Source organism: Phyllostomus discolor, chromosome 14, assembly GCF_004126475.2.
Source record: "Phyllostomus discolor isolate MPI-MPIP mPhyDis1 chromosome 14, mPhyDis1.pri.v3, whole genome shotgun sequence".
NCBI classification, from domain to species: Eukaryota; Metazoa; Chordata; class Mammalia; order Chiroptera; family Phyllostomidae; genus Phyllostomus; species Phyllostomus discolor.
Genome location: NC_040916.2, coordinates 25,215,365 through 25,235,774, shown reverse-complemented (window position 1 = coordinate 25,235,774; position 20,410 = coordinate 25,215,365). Strand labels below are relative to the sequence as shown.

The window sequence follows — 20,410 nt, the reverse complement described above, 5'->3', positions numbered from 1 at the left end:
TTTTTACCACACATGGACAGATTTTAAAGATCCCTTTTCTGATCATTCAGAAAAGACACCGTTTCTTTAACTGTTAACAGCATTTGCATGAGACTGGCCACGGCCCGAGGCCTAAGTGTGGACTCCTAGGGGGAGGAAACAGCCCACGGGGGGAGGGGGGGGCTGTCGGAGGGGCAGCACGACCCCCAGCCAGCAGGGCCGAGCCAGGAGCTTGCCAGGAGCGGGTGGGTGGGGCAGGGTTAGGGGTCGGGAAGCAGGGTGGGCACGGCGGTTACTGGGGCCTCGAGAGCGTCACTGTGACGTGCTCGTTTAAGTCAAGTCACCGTAAGTCACCAAAGGGGCGGGTGCGTTTGGGTGGGTGCCCATGGTCGCGGCAGGGAGACCGGCGAGGGGCAGGCCCCGCCCGTCAAAGCAGGGGTGAGGCCGGGCCCCAGGAGCCGAGCCTCTAACACGGAGAGACGGACTCGGTAACCGTGCGCTGTGGCCAGTGATGGGGGTGGGACACCCGGGCAGAGCCAGAGGACTCACCGGGGGTCGAGATGGGCCCGGAGGGCCGGCTGGGGTGTGACAGGCAGTGATGGGCGCCCCGTGGGCAGCCACGCGGGAGGGCGCGGCGGGGCCGGACCATGGGGAGGAGTCTGGGGTGGGGGGGTGGCGGGGGTGAGGCTGGAAAGCGAGCTCCAGGCCAGGCCAGGTGGGCCCGGGGCGGGGAGTTAGCACCTGAGTTGGATGATGACAGGGAACCCTTTCTGTGCCCATTCATTCACTCGCTCACTCATTCATTCAACAAACCCCCCTCCAGGCACTGCCCCAGCGCTGGGCACACCGCGGTCCCCTTAGGCCCGGCCGTGGGGAGGGCTCCCTTGGCAGGTGACAGCCGCTCAGCCAGGCCCAGCCGGGCCCCCACCGCTGACCCAGGGGACAGAAGCACCGTCAGTACCCGGGGGGAGGCTCAGGAAAGTGGGCCGGAGTGGGGGCGGGGTGGGGGAGCTGGGGAGGGACCCCTGACTGGCGGCAGGCCCTGGGTGCCCTCGGCCAGCGTGGTCAGGAGTGACGGCGGCTCCCCGGGCCTCCCTGCTCGGAGTCCTCGTCCTCCGGCCGCCCTTGTGACAGGTCCCTCAGCTGCTCCTGGGGCTCCCGGTAGATGGACCGACTCCTGCAGCCGTGAGGACAGAGGGACGGTTAGCCCAGGGGAGCTGGGCCCAGCCCCCCTCCTGGCCTGCCACCCACACCCTCCCAGCTGCAGAGGGACCATGGGCTGAAGGGTGGGGCTCGGGGGGGGCAGGCAGCGGCCCAGACCTGTTCCACTCGTGAGCCGAGGGAGTCAGGGGGCACGCAGGGGGGACCCGCCGGGGACAGAGGCCGCAGCCCGCCAGCCCGGCACCCACAGGAGCCCCGCCCTGAGATCCACGGGCCGTGGGCCGCGTCGGGGACTCCCACGCCACTTCGGGGCAGGCTGATGGGAGGGACGGCCGGACGCACCTCCCGCCCCGCCCAGCCCCGCGCCCCCGGGCCGCCCGCACTCACGGCCTGGCCGCCTCCTCCTCGCCCTTCGACCGGCGGCAGCAGCAGCAGTAGATGAGCACGCCGAGCAGGATGAGGGCCGCCACCGCGCCGCCGGCGACACCCGCGTACAGGGCCACGTTCATGGAGGCTGCGGAGGCGGAGAGCGGCTGCACCCCTCGCTCTGCCGAGCCCGGGCTCCGGGCTGAGCCGGCCGGCGGGGAGGGGGATCCCCCACAGCCGAGGCGCCCCCGGCGGCCCCTCCCGGCCCCCAGGCACCCCGGTCCTCCCTGAGCCCAGGGAGCCAGCCTCTGGCTCGGAAAGGCGTGGCCTTGTGGGACCCTGACCGGCCAGGCCTGGGGCTGCTCCTTAGGGGAGAGACACAGACAAGGGCAGGTGGCCCTGCCTCCGCGTCCCTGTGCCCCGGGTTCCCCAGGCCCCGGGGGAGTCCCCAGCCGTCAGCCAGGCGGCCCCTGCTCCAGCTTGTCCCTGAGCTGGTGAGTGTCCCACCCCGCAGGATGGGGCCCGGACTGTGCCAGCCGGCTCTGGGTGCGCCCCCACCTGCTGATGGGGCCGGTCTGTGGCGGCCAGAGCCCAGGCAAGGGGGGCCGTGGGGCCAGCAGGAGCCCGAAGGAGGCCGCGATCCCTCCCCTCCCTCCCCCCGCCCTCGACCCCCGCTGCTCTTACGAGGCCTGACGGTCACCGTGATGTTGCAGGACTCCGTCCCCACCTCGTTGCTGGAGGTGCAGATGTAGAAGCCCGAGGTGTCTGTGGAGATGTTCTTCAGGGTCAAGGTCTGCCCCAGGCCTGGGGAGGAGGGCCAGCGGGTGAGGAGAGGGCGGCGCGGCGGAGCGGGAGCGGTGGGGCCCGTGGCGCCCCGGTCCACCCACCTGCGGCCCGCCTGCAGCCCCGCCTGCAGCCCTGCCTGCAGTGAGAAGACCGTCTCCAGGCCACAGGGTGGGAAACGAGCAGGAGGTACCTCTCCGAGGGGTGTGCAGGGCGGCCAGGCACCCCGGGTTTGAAGCCCGGGTCTGCGGCCTGTGCACCGTGCGACGGTGGCCAAGCCCCTCAGCGCCACTAAGCCCCGTTTCCTTAGCTACGACGGCGGTAACAGCAGCGCCTGACTCCCAGGACACCCACCGGGGGCGTCTGATGAGCCACCCGTCACCGTTGGCCCGAAACAGAAGGCGCGAACGATACGCAGCGTGTGTCACACAGAAGGGCCTTCGATGAGAAGGTGTCACCGTGACCCCTTCACCTTCTTCTGAAACCGAACCTTCGCTGGGGCTCACGCGGGGAAGACTCTGGAAATCTCCATCTCTGATCTCCCGGGGCTCCTGCCATGGGTACTGTGTGTGTGTGTGAGAGAGAGAGAGAGAGCGAGCATGTGTGTGAGAGAGAGAGTGTGTGTGTGACTATGTGTGAGTGTGTGTGAGTGTGACTATGTGTGTGTGCAGGTATGTGTGTGGTTGTGTGTGTGAGAGTATATGTGTGTGAGAGTGAGTATGTATGTGTGAACGTGATTGTAAGAATATGTGTGTGAGAGTATGTATGTATGTGTGACTGTGTGTGAGTGAGTTGTGTGTGTGAGTGTGGGTCAGAGAATCAGCATGTGTGTATGTGTGTGAGTGTGTACGGGAGTGTGTGTGAGTGTATATATGTAGGTGTGTTGAGTGTGTGTGTAGATGTGAGAGTGTGTGTAAGAGAGCATGTATGTATGCGTGTGAGTGTATATGTAGGTGTGTGAGTGTGTGTGAGTGTGTGAGTACATGTGAGTGTGGTTGTGTGTTAGAGTATGTGTGTGGGTGGGTGTGAGTGTGTGTATGTGTGTGAGTTGTGTGAGTGTGGGTAAGAATCAGTATGTGTGTATGCAGGTGTGTGAGTGTGAGTGTATATGTAGGTGAGTGTGAGTGTATATGTAGGTGTGAGTGTGAGTGTGTGAGTTGTGTGAGTGTGGGTAAGAATCAGTATGTGTGTATGGAGGTGTGTGAGTGTGAGTGTATATGCAGGTGTGTGAGTGTGTGTGGACAGGTTTTGAAGACAGAGCTCTCGAGCGTCTGCTGTGCTAGCGAGCGCCGGGCAGTTAGGGGGTAACCGTCTCCTTTTCTAGACTAATGGGACTTTCTAAAGAGGCAGCTTGAAGGCACCCACTTCGGGACATGCTGCCTGACCCTGGACATGCTTTGGGGGTGAATAGCCTTCACCAGACCCCCACTATTTCAAAGGTGAAACGCAGCCCACCCTTCGGCACACCACGCATGGAGGGGAAGGCTTGTTCAGGGTCGAGAGGGGGGCTTCCCACTCAGGGGTCTGCACCGTCCTTCCCCTGTCCCTCACGCAAATGGTGGGCATTGGGAGCTGCGCTGGGGTGCGGCGGTGCCACCGGCGCCCCGAGACCTGCTTTGATTCCGGGTCGGGGCTCCCTACCCCTTTTCTAGGGAAGGTCCTAAGAGTGCGTAAATCAGGCTGCAACTGATGTTGCTGCTGCCGTGGTGACCCCTGGTGGTCGGGAAGGGTGGAGCGCCCCGTTCGCCCGGTTTGACGGACGCCTGAGTCGGTGGGTGCTCACGGGGCACCCGTACCCACCCCCTCACCCTTTGCACTGCTCGCCTCCTGTCACCCTGAGCCGGAGGACCGCCCCCCCGGACCTCCAGTGAGGGGTCCCACACCGCGGGCGGGCTGCACAGTAACGACAGGAGGATATTTATGTAGTTTGGGGGTTGGTTTTGGTTTTTTGTTTCGCCTTGTTTTTCTAGTATGTTTCCTGACCAGAGGCCAACCACCAGGCTGCCCCGGACGAAACCGGTCCCCTGGCAGCTGTAAGCAAACCTTCCATCACGGCCCCTGAGCCCCTGGGAACGTGGGGCCCCCCCAGCAGCCCTGGTCTGGTGGTGCGGGGCCGGAGGAGGGGGCGCGTTTGGGGAGGCGGGGTTCGGGGAGTCTGGGGTGGACCGGCCTGGGGGGTGCGTGCGGGGGAACGGGAAACTGCCACCCTCGAGTGGGTGCAGTTGAGGATGCAGCCACGGTCCACGCTGAGACTGCAGCCGGAGTGGCCGCTGGTGACGCCCAGTCCAGAGGCTGCGTCCTGGGGCTGCAGGAGGGCCAGGACACCCGCCCTGTGCGTGTCCTTCACTCAGAGCTTCCCTCGGAATCAGCGTCCTCGCTCACAGCCACCCGAGACGGGGCCGGTGTGAAACCGGCGAGAAAACAGTGCTTGGGGGTTGACCCGAGAGAGGTTGCTGTGCCAGCTGCGGGGGGGAGGGGGCCGGGGCGGCCTTCAGGGTCCCGACGGGTCAGCCGGGGCCTGCCCCTCACCCCGCCAGCACCCGGCTGCGGCTGGTTACCTGGCGGGCCCACCCGCTCCTGGTTCCGGGGGTCGAAGCTCTTCCAGCTGTACTGCGGGGCCGGGGAGCCCTCCTTGGACTGGCAGGTCAGCTGGATGTCGTTCCCGATCACCGTCTCCCCCTGGATGCTGCAGTCTGGCTTGGAGGGTGGCACTGCGCAGGGAGAGGCCGAGGAGAAGGCGCAAGTCAGGGGGACCTTGGAGACAGCCAGCCCCCCGCTCCCCTGTGCACACACACGGCTGCCTGGTTGGTCCACAGGCAGAGACAGGCACCACCTAGACGTGAGGTGTGACCCTCCAAGGTCCGTCCACCCGGGAACACCGGCCCAGCGGCCTGTCCCTGTCACGGGGCAGCGTCCCCACGGCCAGTATAGAGTCATCGCCTCGTAGAGATGGGGGTACAGGGCGGGGCTCCCCCACCAGCCTCGAGCTCAGGGACTCGGCTGGGCCGTTTCGGGTCCCGTTCCCTGAAGGGACCTCAGACGCTCTGGGAAGGGCCACATGGTGTGCTCAGTCACTGCTTCTTTTAAAGGACCCTTAGCGACGTAGAAGCCACCTCAGCTCCCAGGTCACACAGGGCGGGCTGCCTACCCCCGGGGCCAGGGCAAGCCCCTCTCTCAAGCCCCTCGCCGTGTTCGCTTTGGGGTAAGCGCGCCCCCTTTTCATGCTTCGCTGGTAAAATGCCCTCGTCCTGAGGGGTGGGGGGATGGGAGAGACCCCGGGGGGAGCAGAGGCGCAGGGTGAGAGTGAGGGCCGAAGGGCTGGGCGGGGACAGAGGGACAGAGACAGGGAGGAGGACACAAGAGCGCGTGCCTGACCCGGCCTCCCAGAATCCCCGCAGACCTCCAGCGGAGCCCCCGCCCGGCACCGCACCCGCACGGCCGTGGGGCGTGGTTCATTCTGCAAACCTCGTGGGCCCCTCCTGTGCGTGGGGCCCTGCGGGGGACGGGGGTGGCACCGTGAGGGCGTCCCTGCGTTCAGGGAGTCCCGTGGAGGCACCGCGTGGGTGCTTGGACGATGGCAGGCAGGAGGCAAGGCTCGGGGCGGGGGAGGCACAGCCGAGGGACACGGACGTGGCCCCAGCAGGGACCGTGACCAGAGGGAAGGAACAGCACACAGGAGGCTGCAGCGGAGGACGGGGGGCGGGGCGTCCGTCCCTCCGGGCAGAGGGGCGGGTGTGCCCAGGCCCTGGGGAGCATCGGGTGCACCTGAGACTTCTGGGAGTGTGTGCGTGTGGGGGGGTGAGCAGGAGGTCACAGAGGGTCAGGGCTGTGCCGGAGGCCGGCCCCTCCACCTCTTTCTGGGCGTGCGTGCCCTGCAGGGTGCGGGCCATTCCCCAGTCAGACTGCGGTGCAGCTCTGGGGACGCTGTTCAGAGCAGCCCTTACACCCGCTCCAGGGGCCCCGGAGATCTCGACCTCCGCTGGGACAGGAGGCAGATGCCACCTGGATACTTATTGCAGGCAGAGGGATGGGCTGCAGGCCTTGGAAGGCCTGCAACTCCTGCTGTGGACACCAGGGGGCGCCAGAGGCCGTGAGGCGGCCGAGCCCGCAGGTGCCACAGGGGTTGCAGGTGTCCCAGGGCCGCGTGGTTTCCCCCGTGGTGACTTGGGACTCCGTGTCCCGCTTCAGTCAAGAGGTCACCCAGCCCGAGCGTGCGGCCACATGTAACGAAAGTCCATTTGCTTGAAAAGCAAGACAGCCACTTGGAAAGAAAACTTTTTAAAGAGAGAAGTTGCTGGACTTCTTAACACACAGTACGAAATGATCTCTCTCGCTCTTTTTTTTTTTTAGAGCAAAACGTGGCTTGCACCGAGCGCCATAACCTCAGATGCAGCGCGGCCCCTCGCCCCACAAGTTAACTGAAATGCAGCAGCCCTGGGGGGCCACGGGTGGGAGGTGGGGGCGGGGAGGGGGAGAGCTGGACAGTCACACCTAGGTGGGGTCCGCTGCCCTCCCCAGCCAGCTCACTGCTGCAAGAGGGGAGCCGTTTAGGGGGAGCCAGAAGGGGGCAGAATCAGGCAGAGGAAGACCAGGCGGGAAGCAAGGGACTCAGCTGGGGGAGCCTGGGCAATGGGAGAATGGGGGGCGGGGAGCAGTGCGTGCAGGAGAGAAACTGGGTAAAAACGCTCGTTCTCCTGGCCCGGTGATCCCTCCCCAAGGAGCTAGTGCCGATGGAGGGACGTTCTGTGCACGCCCGGCGAGGCGTCGCCACGCCATCGGGGGGGGGCTGTGTGGTGGGAGGCAGCCTGGGCGGGCCGCGCGTGCTGGGCGCTCACGGAGCACTGAGGCCACGGGAGGAGTTGGGTGACGCGGACAGGAAGGAACAGAACTGACATGTTGGCTGCAAACCCGGGGAGGGCTGGGAGGAGGCATGCACCCTGGCCCAACAGGTGAACGCTGTTCAGTTTCTTATGTGTAAAAAAAGGAGCATTTTTTTATGTGTGCCTTCTCCTCGCCGAGGAGAAGGGGACGGTCGCTCCTTTGGGGGGGCATCGGTCACAGAGCAGCAGGTGCCCACTGGGGTGTCCCCAGCGACTCTGACGGTGAGGGCCGGGCCTCCTTTCTGGGGGCCTTGGGCACACAATGAAGACACTCGTATCCATGGCGGTTCAGTTCCTTCAGAGCCACACGCTCCGATAGGAAGTGATTTGCGTGGAAAGAACGGTGCCCTGGAGCGTGTTCCAAAGGCGGTAGGACCTGGCCGAGGGTGTGGTGCCGGGGTCCCGGGGGGGGGGGGGCGGCATGCGGGGCGTCTGCCGGCCGGGAAGGACACAGGGCCGGCCAGGGAGTCCCGGTTCGCCCTTGGCATTGCCGGGAGGCCCAGGGAGCGTCCTTGCAGAAGGACGGGGACTGCTCTCCTTCTCTCTGGGTTAGCGAGTTTGGCGTGAGAGGGGGGCAGGAGCCCAGGACGGGCTCTGGACAGAGCGTGGACAGGCCTCCCAGGCTGGCCCGGAGGCCGCGCCCAGTGGGCCTCTTCCTCTGCCCCGCGCAGCTCCCGCGTGACTCAGCGCACCGTTCGGTTGGCAGCGGAGGCGCGGCGCCCCCGCCCTGAGACGGACGGGTGGATGGACGGACGGACAGGTGACGGGACAGTCTGAGCTCCTGGCCAGGCACTGCTGCCTTGGGCTCAGTCTCCCCCGGGCTGCCTGCCCTCCCCGCCCCCCCGCTCCCTGCCGCCCCCGCGGGCCCCGGGGGCCGCTCACCGAGGACCAGCAGGCGGACACGCCCCTTGGAGGTGCCGTCCAGGTCCTTCAGCAGCGACACGGAGCACTCGTAGGTGCCGTTGTCGTCCATGGTGAGCTGGTGGATGGTGACGGAGGCGTCGGACTGCTGGGCATTGCTCGAGAAGTTGACCCGGTTCTGGTACCGGTCGCCGTAGCTGAGACTGTGGTCCAGAATTGTCAGCGCAGCCACCTTTTCCTGGGAGGGAGGAGAGACGCCACTTGGTCTGTGCCCTCAGGCCCTGGCGCGGTGCTTCCTCCAGTCGGCGGGCGCCGACGGCTCTCAGCCACCCCACCGCGGCTGGCCCGGACGTGCTGCCGCCGGCCCCAGAGCAAACAGTGCCCGCTCTCGGGGGGGCACCATCGTGTAACGTCCCCCTACATTCGGTGGCCGGGTGGGAGGACTGGGGCGGGCGGGCCGACCTCCATGCCGGCAGCTGCAGGTGCAGGAGAACGGGCTCCCTTGGGTCCCAGCACGGCCGCCTCCGTGGCCTCCCGCATCTCCCGCTCGCCCCGTTTCAGCCCATTGTCTGTTCCCCCTCGTTCAGGCTGCCGGCGCTTATTGAGCACCTACTGTGAGCCAGGCTTGGAGCCAGGCAGCCACCCTCTGCTTCCACGCCGCTCGGTCAGTCTCCTTGAGTCTTGCCCCTGGAGTTTATTTATCCGCCCACACGCTCATCGCTTGGGTCAGCTCTGCCTCCGTGCAAACCCCGGCTCTGCCGCCGCCGCCACCCGTGCTCCTTCCCGGGGTGCCCCCGCTCGCTGAGGGCCCTTACCGTGTGGCTCCGCAGGAGCTTGTCCCACTGGATCAGCCCCTGCCGGTCAGAGGCGGAGGTGCGGTAGGTGCAGGGCAGCGTGACACTCTTTCCTCGGGCAGCCCGGAGGACTTCCTGCGGGGTGTCCACGGAGATGGCCGCCACCGTCACCCAGACTGCAGGGGAAGTGGGAAGGGGGAGGAGAAGTGAGGGGCGTGGGCACACACCTCCGTGGGAATGCCTGGGGACGTCTGTGTTCCTGCAGCTGCAGCCGACCCTCTCCCCCTTTGGTCCCAGCCGCCCCGCCCCTCCCTGCTGGTGCCCCCGCGGAGCTGGGGGGGACCAGCACAGGACCAGCACCCCCTGACCCCCCACCCCCCCCACTCCCTGCAGCACCAGGCGGGCCTGGCTCCAGCCTCAGCCCACCCCCTCCCACCATCCTTCCCCGCCCCTGCTCTCCTGACCCAGAGCGGTCCCTCGGATGCTTTCCTTCCCGTATCCCTGCGCCTCCACATAACACGCAGCATCTCCGTGGCCGTTTGAGGAAGCAGCGTTGCATGGCGTTTAAACACTGGAGATAGGGTTCCTTCTTTACTAAACTCGGGACCCCGAGGTACGCCCACCCAGGCCATCCTGGGCCTGCGTTCTGGCCTGAAGAGTGAGCTGCGTGCGGGAAGGGTGCGTGGCACGGGGCGTGCACTGGGCGCAGCGCGGCCGCTGGCCCGTCGTCAGCGCCCAGTACCTTGGCTACGCTGGGTGTGCGCTTGCGTCCTCGGGACCGCCTCCGCTCTCCTGGGCAGGCGGCAGCTCCTCAGGCCCCGCCCCCTGGGCTAGAGGCGAATCCCAAGCGGTAACCCACCAGCCCCCGGAGGGCTCTCAGGAAGGGGCAGTGATCGCCAAGGGCTTCAGCTAGAGAACAGGTCGGTTTTAGAGCTCCGAGGACAACGCGCGACAATCGCTCCGTGTTCGTGGATTTGCGAGGGAACAGACGCAAAGGGGTGGCTGGGAAAGAACTCAGGAAGGAAAGGAACAGCCCTCCCCACCCCACCCCCCAGCATGTGCGGTGCTCCTGATGAGCTACTCGTAAGCCCGAGAAGGCTCCTTGAAGGCCAGTCCCGCCCCCCCGAGGCACCCTGACAGGTTCCATAATCCTGGATGAGAGCTGATAGTTCGTGCAAGAACTTCAGGCCAACAGCCGTCCCTGGGGGTCCTCCGTGGCCAAGGCCACCCCCTCCACGCACACGCTGACACGCGCAGTACCCCTGGTTCCCGCTCCACTGGCGTCGCAGGCCTGCAGGCCCCGGCGTTTTCGCCACCAGCCTCCCCGCTGCGTCGGGGTGAGTCTGGGCCCTCCCCCGCCTTTTCCACCGGCTCCTCGGCCCTGGTTTCCTCCGCTGTGGGACCTTCGTCCCCCTCCCCCGAGGGTGGCACGGGAGCCCCAGTGGGACGTCTGAACCGTGATCACACAACTAAGAAGTGGAGGAATTCTAGAAATTTCTAGAGCCTTCCAATCACCTTTCCACTTCCTTGCACAGGTCGATGTTGGGCATCTTTGTCCCCACTGCCCAGAACCTGCCCCCCCGCCCCCCGAGCTGCAGCTCTCTCGTCCATTTGCCCCCCTGGAGCTGTGTCCGTCACGCTCCAGAATGTTCCTTCCTCCTCCCCTCTCCCTGGGCTCCTTCTTGAGGCTGAGCTCCTCAGTGAGGTGCTGGCCTTCTCCGGGCGGGGGCGGGTGGCCAGGGTGCAAGTTGGAAGAGCAGGTGCCTTCGCCCGCAAGGAGGACTCAGCGCCTCCCCACGCCGCCGCCGTTCTCGGAGGAAGATGTTCGGGTGCAGATGTTGCCTGAGAGAAAATGCCCAAACTCTCCCAGGCAGAGCCGATGGCTCCGTCCTTCCTGCCGCCCGCGGCCCCTGAGTCCCTGCGCCCTGAGCTTCTCGCTGGTGAAGGTGGGAGGGGGGCCCGGGGCATGGCCGCCGGAGGCCTCAGCGTCCTCACTGCAGAGCGAGGGTCCTCTTCTCTAGCGCGGGGCGGCGGGAGGGTCGCTGACTGAGCGCACGTGGCGTCCGCGCCCGTCCCAGCCCAGGGGCCGCACCGGCCTTCTGTGTTACCCCGCCCCTGCCCTCGGCCGCGCGCCGATCCCTCCCCTCCGCCTCCCCGGGCTCTACCCCCCGCCCCCCCCCCCCCCCCCCCCCCCCCCCCCCCACAGCACGGGCTCCGGCTCGCGCTCTTCCACAGCCAATGCTCGAGTCACAGAGGGTCCAGGCTCAAAACGCCGGTCGGGTGAGGGACCAGAGACACTCGGTTGCAGACCCCAGCCCACAGGTTGCTAGACAATGCCCTCCACCCCCAAAATCAGATCATGGAGACCCCGGGAGCCCCGGCGAGGGGAAGCCCCGACAGTCGCTGGTGAAGGACTGAGGCTCCTTAGCGAGACGCTGAGCTGTCTCCCGAGAGCGGAGCGGAGCGGAGAGTGATGCACCTCGGAGGGTAATGAAATGCCTGATGGCCTGGCGGCCGGAGGCGCCCCGGCGCGTCCTGGGGCCCCGGGGAGCGGCGGTGATGGCTGCACTCAGGAAGTGCGTCTGCTGGGAGAAGCCACGGTCTCCAGAGGCGGGGCATGGGTGCCCTGACCAGGAGGAGCCCCGCCTGCACCCCCCCCACACACACTGGACACCTGCTCTGGTGTTGGGAAAGTGCTGGTCTGGCGGCGGGGGGGCGCTTCACACTCGCAGGTGGGTTTATCCTGACCCCCACCCTTGCATGTGGCCTCCGGGGGGGCTCCAGCTGGCCCCTGAGGGAGGAGGGACGAGACATCAGCATGTACTTGTGGGACTTTTTGTTCAACGTGGATCTGAGGAACCTGCCGGTGCTGATCAAGTTGATGACCTTTCCCAACGGCCCTGGGTGAGGGCAGGGCACCGGGATACCGGCCCCAGGTGTGTCCATGCCCCGCCCCCTCTGGGAACCCACCAGCAGCAGCCCCGCCCCCACCGCACCGGCTTCTCCTGTGTCTGGTTATTTAGTTTAAGTAGCGTTGGCGTGCAATATTACATCAGTCTCGGGTGGGCAGTGTAGCGATTCGCAACTTATGTGCCTGACAGTGTGATTGCTGCCCCAAGCCCAGCTGTCCTCTGTCACCATGCAAACTCGCCGTAGTGTTGTCAACCGTAAACCCCTTCGCCTTCTTCACCTCCCCCCCCCCGCCCCGCCCCGTGCACTCCTGCCCCTCTGGCCGCCATCGCTCGGGTTGACCTCTGAGTCGGTGAGACTGTTCCTGTTCTGTTTGTTTGTTTGGGGGGTGGGTGTGTGTTGAGATTCTGCGTGGAAGTGAAATCCTGGGGTATTTGACTTTCCCCCGACGACGACTTTCACTGAGCGTGACGCCCTGGAGGTCCAACCCCGTTGTCCAGATGACGAGAGTCTGTTCTTTTTCATGGCCAAGTAATATTCCACCGCACATGTGTGCACGTGCCTTCTCTGTCTGTTCGTCCGTGGGTGGAAACCCGCGTGGCCGCCGCAGCTCGGCCACCGTGGAAGTGCTGCTTGGACACGAGGGCGCAGAAGTCGTTCCGAGTTGGTCTTTCTGTTTCCTGCCAGCTTTGGGGGCCACGCGAGGCCGTGTCTCCCCCACGTGCATGGTTCCCATGGTGATAAGGGGGGGGCGGGGGGACAGGGCCCCCTCCCCTCCCCAGATGGTGCTCCTTCCCCCCCAGGCTGCCCACGCAGAGCCGGGTGGTGACGCGGCCCTGGCAACTGAGTGGCTCCCGGCACAGTCCCCGCCCGGAAGCCCTTGGAGGCGGCTGTCCGCCAGCGTCCACCTGGAGCCTCGTCGTGGGTTAAACCAAGTGTCCAGGTCAAGTGTGCGGGGAGAGGGCAGGGGCTGTGGGGGGCCAGGACGGCAAGGGACAGGCTTCCCGCGGGGGTGGGACTTGAAGTGGTCCCCCTGACATTCAGTCCACAGCACCGACTGTGGGGACGTGAGGGGCTGGATCAGGATGCAGGACCTTGCACACGGCCCCGCCCACCCCCGGGTTGTCACGGAGGGAAAGCGGATTCCAGAGGAAAACAAACAGACCCAAACGCAGGGTGGGGGACAGTGGCCCCTGGGTCCTGGGGTCGTGGGGCAGCGTGGCATTCCTTCCTGGAGCAGCTGTGGTTTCCGAGTGCCCCCGACACCCACGAGGGGCAGCTGGGGCCGCAGGCAGCGCGGCAGCCGGCTCCGCAAAGGCACCAGCCTTCCATGGGGTGTGGGGCCACTGGAGCGGGGACACCCCGGCATCTCAAAGAGGTCCCTCTGGTCCCCACGGGCACAGAAGGCGGAGAGGCACGAGTGGGCTTGTGGGCTAGAGGGCCGGAGCTCCTGAACGAAGAGACTGACAGTGGAGGGGGGGCAGAGGGAGGAAACCCTCAGCCGGGGGGTGGGGGGGGTCAGGGCATGGCTGGAGGACGGGCCCGGCCCTCGACGGCCGCCCCCCAAGCCCGCCTGTGCAGACGGGGGCGAGTCTGCGGGCAGGTGCAGGCAGGGAGCTCAGCCAGGCGCCCTGCCCTCCACGCCTCACGCCGGACTCCCGTGGACTTTGTGACGGTGCTCGGTGGGGGCGTCTCCCTGCCGCCGCGCGGCGCCGGGTGTTTATGGCCGCTCTGACTCACGGGGCGGAAGACAGGAGAGCGGCCCAAAGGGCGCTGGGTGGCCGCGGGCAGGGCGGCGCCTCGGGAAGGAGGCCGGTTCCAAGGCTGACAGCCGGGGCCCTGGGCAGGGGATCCCAGGACGGCCCCAAGCCGGACTGGCAGAGAGAGGGGACAAAGCCTGAGCACTGCCAAGGTCGGGGGCCACCGGCCTGCCCTGCCCTCCAAGCCCAGCCGCGCCTCCGCGGGCTGTGTCCGCACGGGACTGCAGTTCACGCCAGCGCGGGGGGCGATACCCGGGGGCTGGGAGGACACGCTCGTCCTTTACCCTTTGGGACAAATCCATTCATTTCCCCAACTGTCCGTCTCACCCGCCGACCCCAGGAAGGGACCCAGGAAGGGACGTTTCAGTGGAAGCCAGTGAGGTCAGGGGGTGAGGCTCAGAGAGAGGCAGGGGCGGCCTGGGGATGGGGAGGGGAGCCCCTGAGAACAGCCCAGCAGCCCGGGGACGGGGATGGGGATGGGCAGGAGCGCCTCCCTGGTGGCCACCCAGCGGGCAGCCCCTGGGCCAGGTCTGGTGCTAGAGGTGGGGACACGGCCGGCGGGGACGGGCACAGTTCTGGGCTCCTGGTGTTCCGTCCTCTGGGTGCGGCGAGCGGTGGTGAATAAGTAACCACCGGAAACTGCCCCTGAAACCTTTATGGCAGCAAGTGTGACACATCGGATGACGGGACAGAGCAGAGGGCGGGGGTGGGGGCGGTGGCGGCTGCCCTGACCAAGGAAGGGCCTTCTGAGCTGAGGTGGGGCGGGAGAAGTAGGAGCAGGGGTGAGCTGGGGGAGGAGAGGGCGGGTGCGTTCCAGAAGCCGGCACAGCCACCCAGGGTCTAGGCGGGGCGACCCCCTGTGTGATGTCCCAGAGCCTCTGACTGTGGCAACCAATATGTGAATGTGCCAAGGACAAATAGCACACTGTCCCATCAAGGTGGTTTTGGGCAAATCCCGCCTCCTGCCTCCCCCTGCCCCCTTGAGTGTCCCTACAAAGCGACTTGGGAGTCGCAGCCCTGCCAGCGTGGCTGGACGGGGGCCCCCGGCCCTGCCCCCACTCCACCATCTGCCCGTTGTCCCAGGTTCCGCTCCCCAGGGCATGCGGACCCCTCAGGTTGGAGGGTCGAGCGCCCCACCTCCCGCAGCACGGGTGGCAGTGTGACCGCGAGCTGCCAGCCCCCTGTGGAGGACCAGCCTCAAGTCCCCGAGGCGACGGGGAGCCGGCTGCACATCAGAACCGCCCCGGCCTCTCCTTCACAACCAGGGAGCCTGCTCTCCACCTCCGAGTCTGTCTCTGGTTTGCTCGTCAGTTCGGCTGGGTCGTCAGATCCCACACGGGAGTGAGGCCACACGGCCCGTGTCTTCCGCCGCCTGGCTTGTGTCGCTCAGAGCAGTGCTCTCCAGGCCCGTCCGCGCTGTCGCGAAGGGCGGGGTTTTCTTGTTTCTCACAGCGGAGTAGAATTGCGTTGTGCAAATGTCCCACAGCTGTTTCATCCGCTCAGGTAGTGGGGGACACTCGGGCGGCTTCCAGACCTTCGATGTTGTGGATGACGCTGCAGTGAACACGGGGTGCCGCTGTTCTTTCAAATTATTAGTGTTCCGGTTTCTTCGGATAAAGTCCTGGGAGTGGAATCACTGGGTCATACGGCAGTGATGACATTTTTCATTTTTTTGAGGTGTCTCCACACCGCTGTCCGCCGTGGCCGCCCCGGCCTGCATTCCCACCGACGGTGCGCCGGGGCCCCCTTTCTCCACACCCTCGCCAGCACTCGCTGCCTGCCGGTTTGTGGATGACACCACTCTGACCGGTGTGAAGCGATGCCTCATGGTGGTTTCAATGTGCGTCTCTCTGATGGTCAGTGATGTTGAGCACCTTTTCAGTGTCCATTGGCCGTCTGTCTGTCCTCTTCGGAGAAGTGGTTATTCCAGTCCTTTGCCCGTTTTTTAAATTGGACCATTTGGGGTTTTCTGGTGTTAAGTTTTGTAAGTTCTTTATACATTTTGGATACTAACCCCTTATCAGATGCATCGGCTAATGTGTTCCCCCACTCGGTGGGCTGCCTTTTATTCTGTGGGTGGTTTTCCTTTGCTGTGCGGAACCTTTGTAGCGTGACGTCGTCCCATTGGTTAATCTTTTTTTTGCTCCCCTTGCCCGAGGGGATGTATCAGATGAAATGTTGCTATCGGAATCACATTAAGCACCCTCTCTGCCCACAGTGCTGTAAACTGGAAATCAATCGCATGAAGAAAACCGAAATATATACAAAGACACAGACACCAGACAACACGCCATCACACAGTGAACGGGTCACCAAGGAGATCCAGGAAGAAATCAAGACGCCTCGAAACACAGGAAAAGGAGGACAATGACCCCCATTCTGGGGGACTCGGGGAAGCGACCCCAAGAGGGGAATCGAGAGCATTACAGGCCTATCTCAAGAAACAAGCAAGATCTCAAATAAACAGTCTACCTTCGCACTTAAAGGAGCTTGACCAAGAACAGCAGACGGCGCCCCAGGTGAGGAGAAGGAAGGGAATAATAAAGGTCAGAGCAGATATAAATGGAGTCTTTAAAAAAAGGTACAAAAGATCAATGAATCTAAGGAGCTGGTTCTTGGAAAAGATAAGCAAGATTAACAAAACTTGAGCCAGACCCGCTAAGAAAAAGAGAGAGAGAGAGAGCCCGAATAAATAGAATCAAGAGTGAAAGAGGGGAAGTAACAACCAACACCAAAGAAACACGGGGGACTGTAGGCAAATGCATGGACCCCCCCCCCAGGCCAGCAGAGCGGACGGCCTGGGCGGGACGGGTGCGTTCCCAGAAGCACACAGGCTCCCACGACCGGACGAGGAGGCGTCAGAGCACACGGACAGACAGGTGACACCTCATGGAAGCAGCAATCGGAAAACTCCCCAGAGTCAGAAGCCCCGGACCGGTTGGCTCCGCAGGTGAATCTCAGCAAACACCCCAAGAAGAACTCACACCCCTCCTCGCCAAACCGGCTCAGAGCGTTCAACAGGCGGGAAGACCCCTAAGCCCGTTTTACGGGGCCAACCTTATCCTAATTCCCAAACCGGATAGAGACACTGCCAAGAAAGGAAAGTGTAGGCCGGTATCCCTGAGAAACACGGTGCTAAAATCCTCAGCAAAGCATGAGCCAACGGAGCACAGCCGTGCAGCAGCAGCAGAGCGCACCCCACGATCAAGTGGGGTTATCCCAGGGACGCAAGGCTGATCGGTAGCTGCGACACGCCCCACAGGGTTGTTTTTAAAGTCCTTAGCGCAAACTGCCTTGTGTCTGCGTCCCTCCTTATTGTCTGACGTGGTGCCTTCTCCCGCCCCAAAGCCCCAGGGGCCCTAGGCCCCTGCTCCTCAGCGCGGTGTCCCCCTGCCCAGCACGTCAGCCGCGTCTGAGCGACGTCTGGGCGACGTCTGGGCGACTTCACATGGAGCAAGGAAGGAGGGCGGAGGCCCGGAGGTCTGCTCGAACCCAGCTCAAGCTCCACCTCCTCCGGGAAGCCCTCCCTCATGTCCCAGCCCCTTCCACTGGTGTCCTCTCCTGAGGCGTGGTGGGGAGGGCCACCCGGTTGCTTTCAGGGTTGACCTTTGAAGGCCTTCATTGCTCGCTTGCACCGGACCGTGGCTGGTTCTCCCCTAAAGGTTTTCACTCGGCAAACTGGCCTCACGCCCAAGCTGGCCGCCAGGCCTGGGTCCCTGCAACCCTGTGCCCCAGCCCCTTCCTCTAGGGTAAGGTGGGGGGGCGAAGGGGGGGCATGTGGTTGTGCCCTGGGGGGGTGGAGGGAGGGGCAGGGGTGGGAGCAGAAGACACGCAGCTTCTGACCACAGGCCTGAGGACTGGGTCCCCCGGCCGAGGCTCCCCCACCGGGTCACCTGCCTGCTCACGGGAGGGGCGGACTGGACCCCTCCCTCTAATGCCAGGCTAGGGCCGCTTTTCTCTCTAAACCGGGTGAGCATTCCCTTTCTTTAGTTTGGGGTTTGTTTTCTGAGCCCAAATCCTTTCTTTTTACCCACCCGAGGGCTGCAGCCGGGCTGCCAATGCAGGGCGGGGTGGGGGGGAGGGGAAGCGGGCCTCGCCAGCCCAGTGCCGGGCGGAGGGTCCTTTCCTCTCCTGCCTGGATCTGGTAGCTGCATGTGTCCCAGACCCTCACCCCTGTGGTGCCCCTGAGAGCTGTGTGTCCAGTGAAGGGCCATCTGGATAAAGGCACGGACCACCTGGACCACCCGGACCCCATAGCCTGGTCACCAGGCTCTGTGACCCCCAGTCAGCTGGACCGCCGGGCGGGCTTGAGCCAGCCTGAGCGAATCGGTCTTTTCCAGATCTACCTCCAAGCCTGGACCCAGCCCTGCTCCAGCACCAGGCTGCCCTCCACCCAAGGGCCCTGCGGCCGGGCGCTGACAGAGGGGGGCGCTGGGGCGCAGGGGGCTGGGAGGAGGTGCCAGGCTGCACAAGCTGAAGGGGGAGCTCCGTCTGTCCAGCCTCCAGGTCCATCTGGCGCTGCGGCTGGGGACTCCGGCTGTAACCCTTCCCCTCCCCCCTCCCTTCCCAGATCCCCGGGGCCTTGGGGGCGCCTAAACGGCAGGCCTCTGGGGCTCCCCAGTGGTGCGGAACCCACCGCCCAGAATCCGCTCCCCGAGTTCCCACCCTCGTCTCCCAGCTTCCCTCCCCCGCTCTCCTTCCCACTGTGCCCAGGGCCCCAGCGCCAAGCCTCCCGTCCTGACCCTGGACACCGCGCGGGCCCCACACGGGGGCTGGGCTGTTGAGCGCGTGACTGGATTTAGCCGGCTATGGACCACTGTCTGGTTTCAGTCCTGCGGGGTTCCCTGCCTGTCCGCCGAGTTCTCAGGGACCAGAGCATCGGAAGGCTGAGGGGCGTGGGCTCCCGGAAACGGCTTATCTAGTTTCTGTCGTTGCTGTCGAAGGGTTGAGTCTTGCTCTGGGAATGGTGTTGGGGAGTCGAAGTGTCTTCCTGCCTCAGTTTCCCTCTACGTGGTACCAAAGCTGACACTCGTAACATCGCCTCTTTCTCCGGTTTTGAGGCAAAGGTTAAAGTCCCAAGCAGGGACCGAGTTCGAATCCATGCATCCTGGATTTTGCAGGACACACTTAATTTCAAACCTTTCAGCCCCATTGTCAGCCAGATCTTGTGTCTGAACCTGTGTTCTATCTGGGACCAGAAAACACGGACTGTGAGAATTCACGAGTTCTCCCTTCCGGAGCGGGCTGGCGTTTCACTCACTAATACATGCGCACGAAACACCACTCTGATCCCGGGTTCCGGACCGGAGCCTGCCCTCGGAGCGACGGGAAAGGTCGTTCTGCCCAGCAGGGGCCCAGCCCCGTCCCCTCCCCGGGCGGCTCCGGGAGAACCCCCACCCCAGACCCCGGACCGGCAAGGGGCTACTCACCTGCACACAGCACGCCCAGCACGGGCTGCGCCCTCCCCGCCATGCTCTCGCTTCCTCTGGGCCCCGGCCCAGAGGTTGCCTGTGGTTTCCTCCTCTTCCTGTTCCCACAGACCCGCCAGGGCCGGGCCGCGCACCCCGCCCTCACCCGGATTGGCAGGTGAGCTCCCCTGGGGGGCTGCGCTTGAGTCGTACCTCCTCCCCCAAAGGTCCCCAACGGGAGCCTGTCCACCGCCCCCGAGAACCAGCCTGTCCCTGCCTTTCCCACACTCGCCGGAGGTACAAAGTCCCGGGCGTCTCACCAGGTGTGGCTCCTCCTCCAACGGACAGGGAACTGCCGCTGGTGATAGAAAAGGAAAGGGTCTCAGAGAAGGGTCTGAGACCAGGGCAGGAGTGGGGTTGCCCGCATCCGAACCACCTCCAGGCGCCACATGATCCGTCCCTCTGATTTCTGCCCTGTCTGCGACGCTCCCACCACGAGGGGACGGAAGGTCTGTCCCCGCGGAGCGCTGGCCGTCTGGCCACGTAGTGACAGAACGCAACTTCGAAAAACCACGGCCACCCGGTCTCCGGTTGCTTGGGACCCTCCCGGTGTTAAACCCGCAGTCCCGGGAGCCGGAACTCCTCTGTCCGGCAAACTGGGATGGCTGGTCATTGGCTCCAGAGTCCGAGTCCCGGGGGGACCGTCGCCTGGGAGGGGTACAGGGCCCCTCCTTGGAGCAAATGGGGAGATGGGTGGGCGGTTCTCTGCAGTTCAGACGGGGGGCTGCCTCTCGGAGACGTGACGTGACGTGGGCGCCCCTGGAGCTCCCACCAAGAGCGGTCTCATGTTCTCCCTCGCCCCCTCATCAGCGGTCCTGGTGTCACTCTGCAAGGTCAACGGTGGGGGGGCCCTCAGTCCCCTCTCCTCCCGGGTGGTCCCCTCCTTACCAGTTACCTCTCTTGTTGTGTTAGCTCTCCATGTACCCACCCCCCCGCCTCCCTCCCACCACCCCTTCCCTGTGCTGGGCGGTCACCCGGGGCCTGGCCCTGCAGGGTGCCCCCCGCTGCCCCTCCCTGCCCCTCCCTGCCCCATTCCCACTGTTGGCAAAAATAATACAAGCGGAGCCACTAAATGGCACGGAAGCTGCCGCCCTGGAGGAGCCGTCTGGCACATCTGATGCTCGAATATTGGATAAAAAAAGGGCAAAAGGACCTCGGCCGGGGCCTAGGGCAGCCGCGTGTCCCAAGGAGCTGCCGGCAAAGAGAGCGCGGAAGCAGCTGTTCTGACTGCTGGCCGAGAGTGTGAGACCCTCGCAGAGTCAACACCACCGTGCCGTGCGCGGCACCGACAGCAGAGCCGCCCTTCCGTCATGTCATTGTCTATCCCCCCCTTTCCCAGAAGTCCCCCCCGCCTCTGCCTCCTCCCCAGACCCTGTCCGGGCGTCTGCCCGGGTCAGTGCTTCCCGCACGGCGGTTCTTCCTGACCTCCGATGTGTGCTGGTCGTCTC

The 20,410-nt window shown here is 64.9% G+C and overlaps 1 protein-coding gene across 1 annotated transcript; it reads right to left on the bottom strand.

The window, feature by feature from the left end:
• Positions 1-793: 793 nt before the first annotated feature.
• GPA33 (glycoprotein A33) lies at positions 794-18,987 on the bottom strand. The gene is made up of 7 exons (XM_028531057.2): positions 18,924-18,987; positions 8,846-9,000; positions 8,052-8,268; positions 4,848-5,000; positions 2,191-2,310; positions 1,528-1,654; positions 794-1,156 (listed from the first exon to the last, which is right to left on the bottom strand). The coding sequence occupies exons 1-7, from the start codon at positions 18,964-18,966 to the stop codon at positions 1,045-1,047; spliced, it is 927 nt and encodes a 308-aa protein (XP_028386858.1). The 5' UTR covers positions 18,967-18,987; the 3' UTR covers positions 794-1,044.
• Between the last annotated feature and the right edge of the window lie 1,423 nt (positions 18,988-20,410).

Bases quoted from the DNA above. Each gene is read 5' to 3' on its own strand.
- GPA33 (XM_028531057.2), bottom strand. From the start codon at position 18,966: ATGGCGGGGAGGGCGCAGCCCGTGCTGGGCGTGCTGTGTGCAG. The intron at 5,001-8,051 runs GTGAGCGGCCCC...CTCCCTGCGCAG, and splicing joins TGTCCGCCTGCTGGTCCTCG to TGCCACCCTCCAAGCCAGAC. The intron at 2,311-4,847 runs GTAACCAGCCGC...CCTCCTCCCCAG, and splicing joins GGAGCGGGTGGGCCCGCCAG to GCCTGGGGCAGACCTTGACC.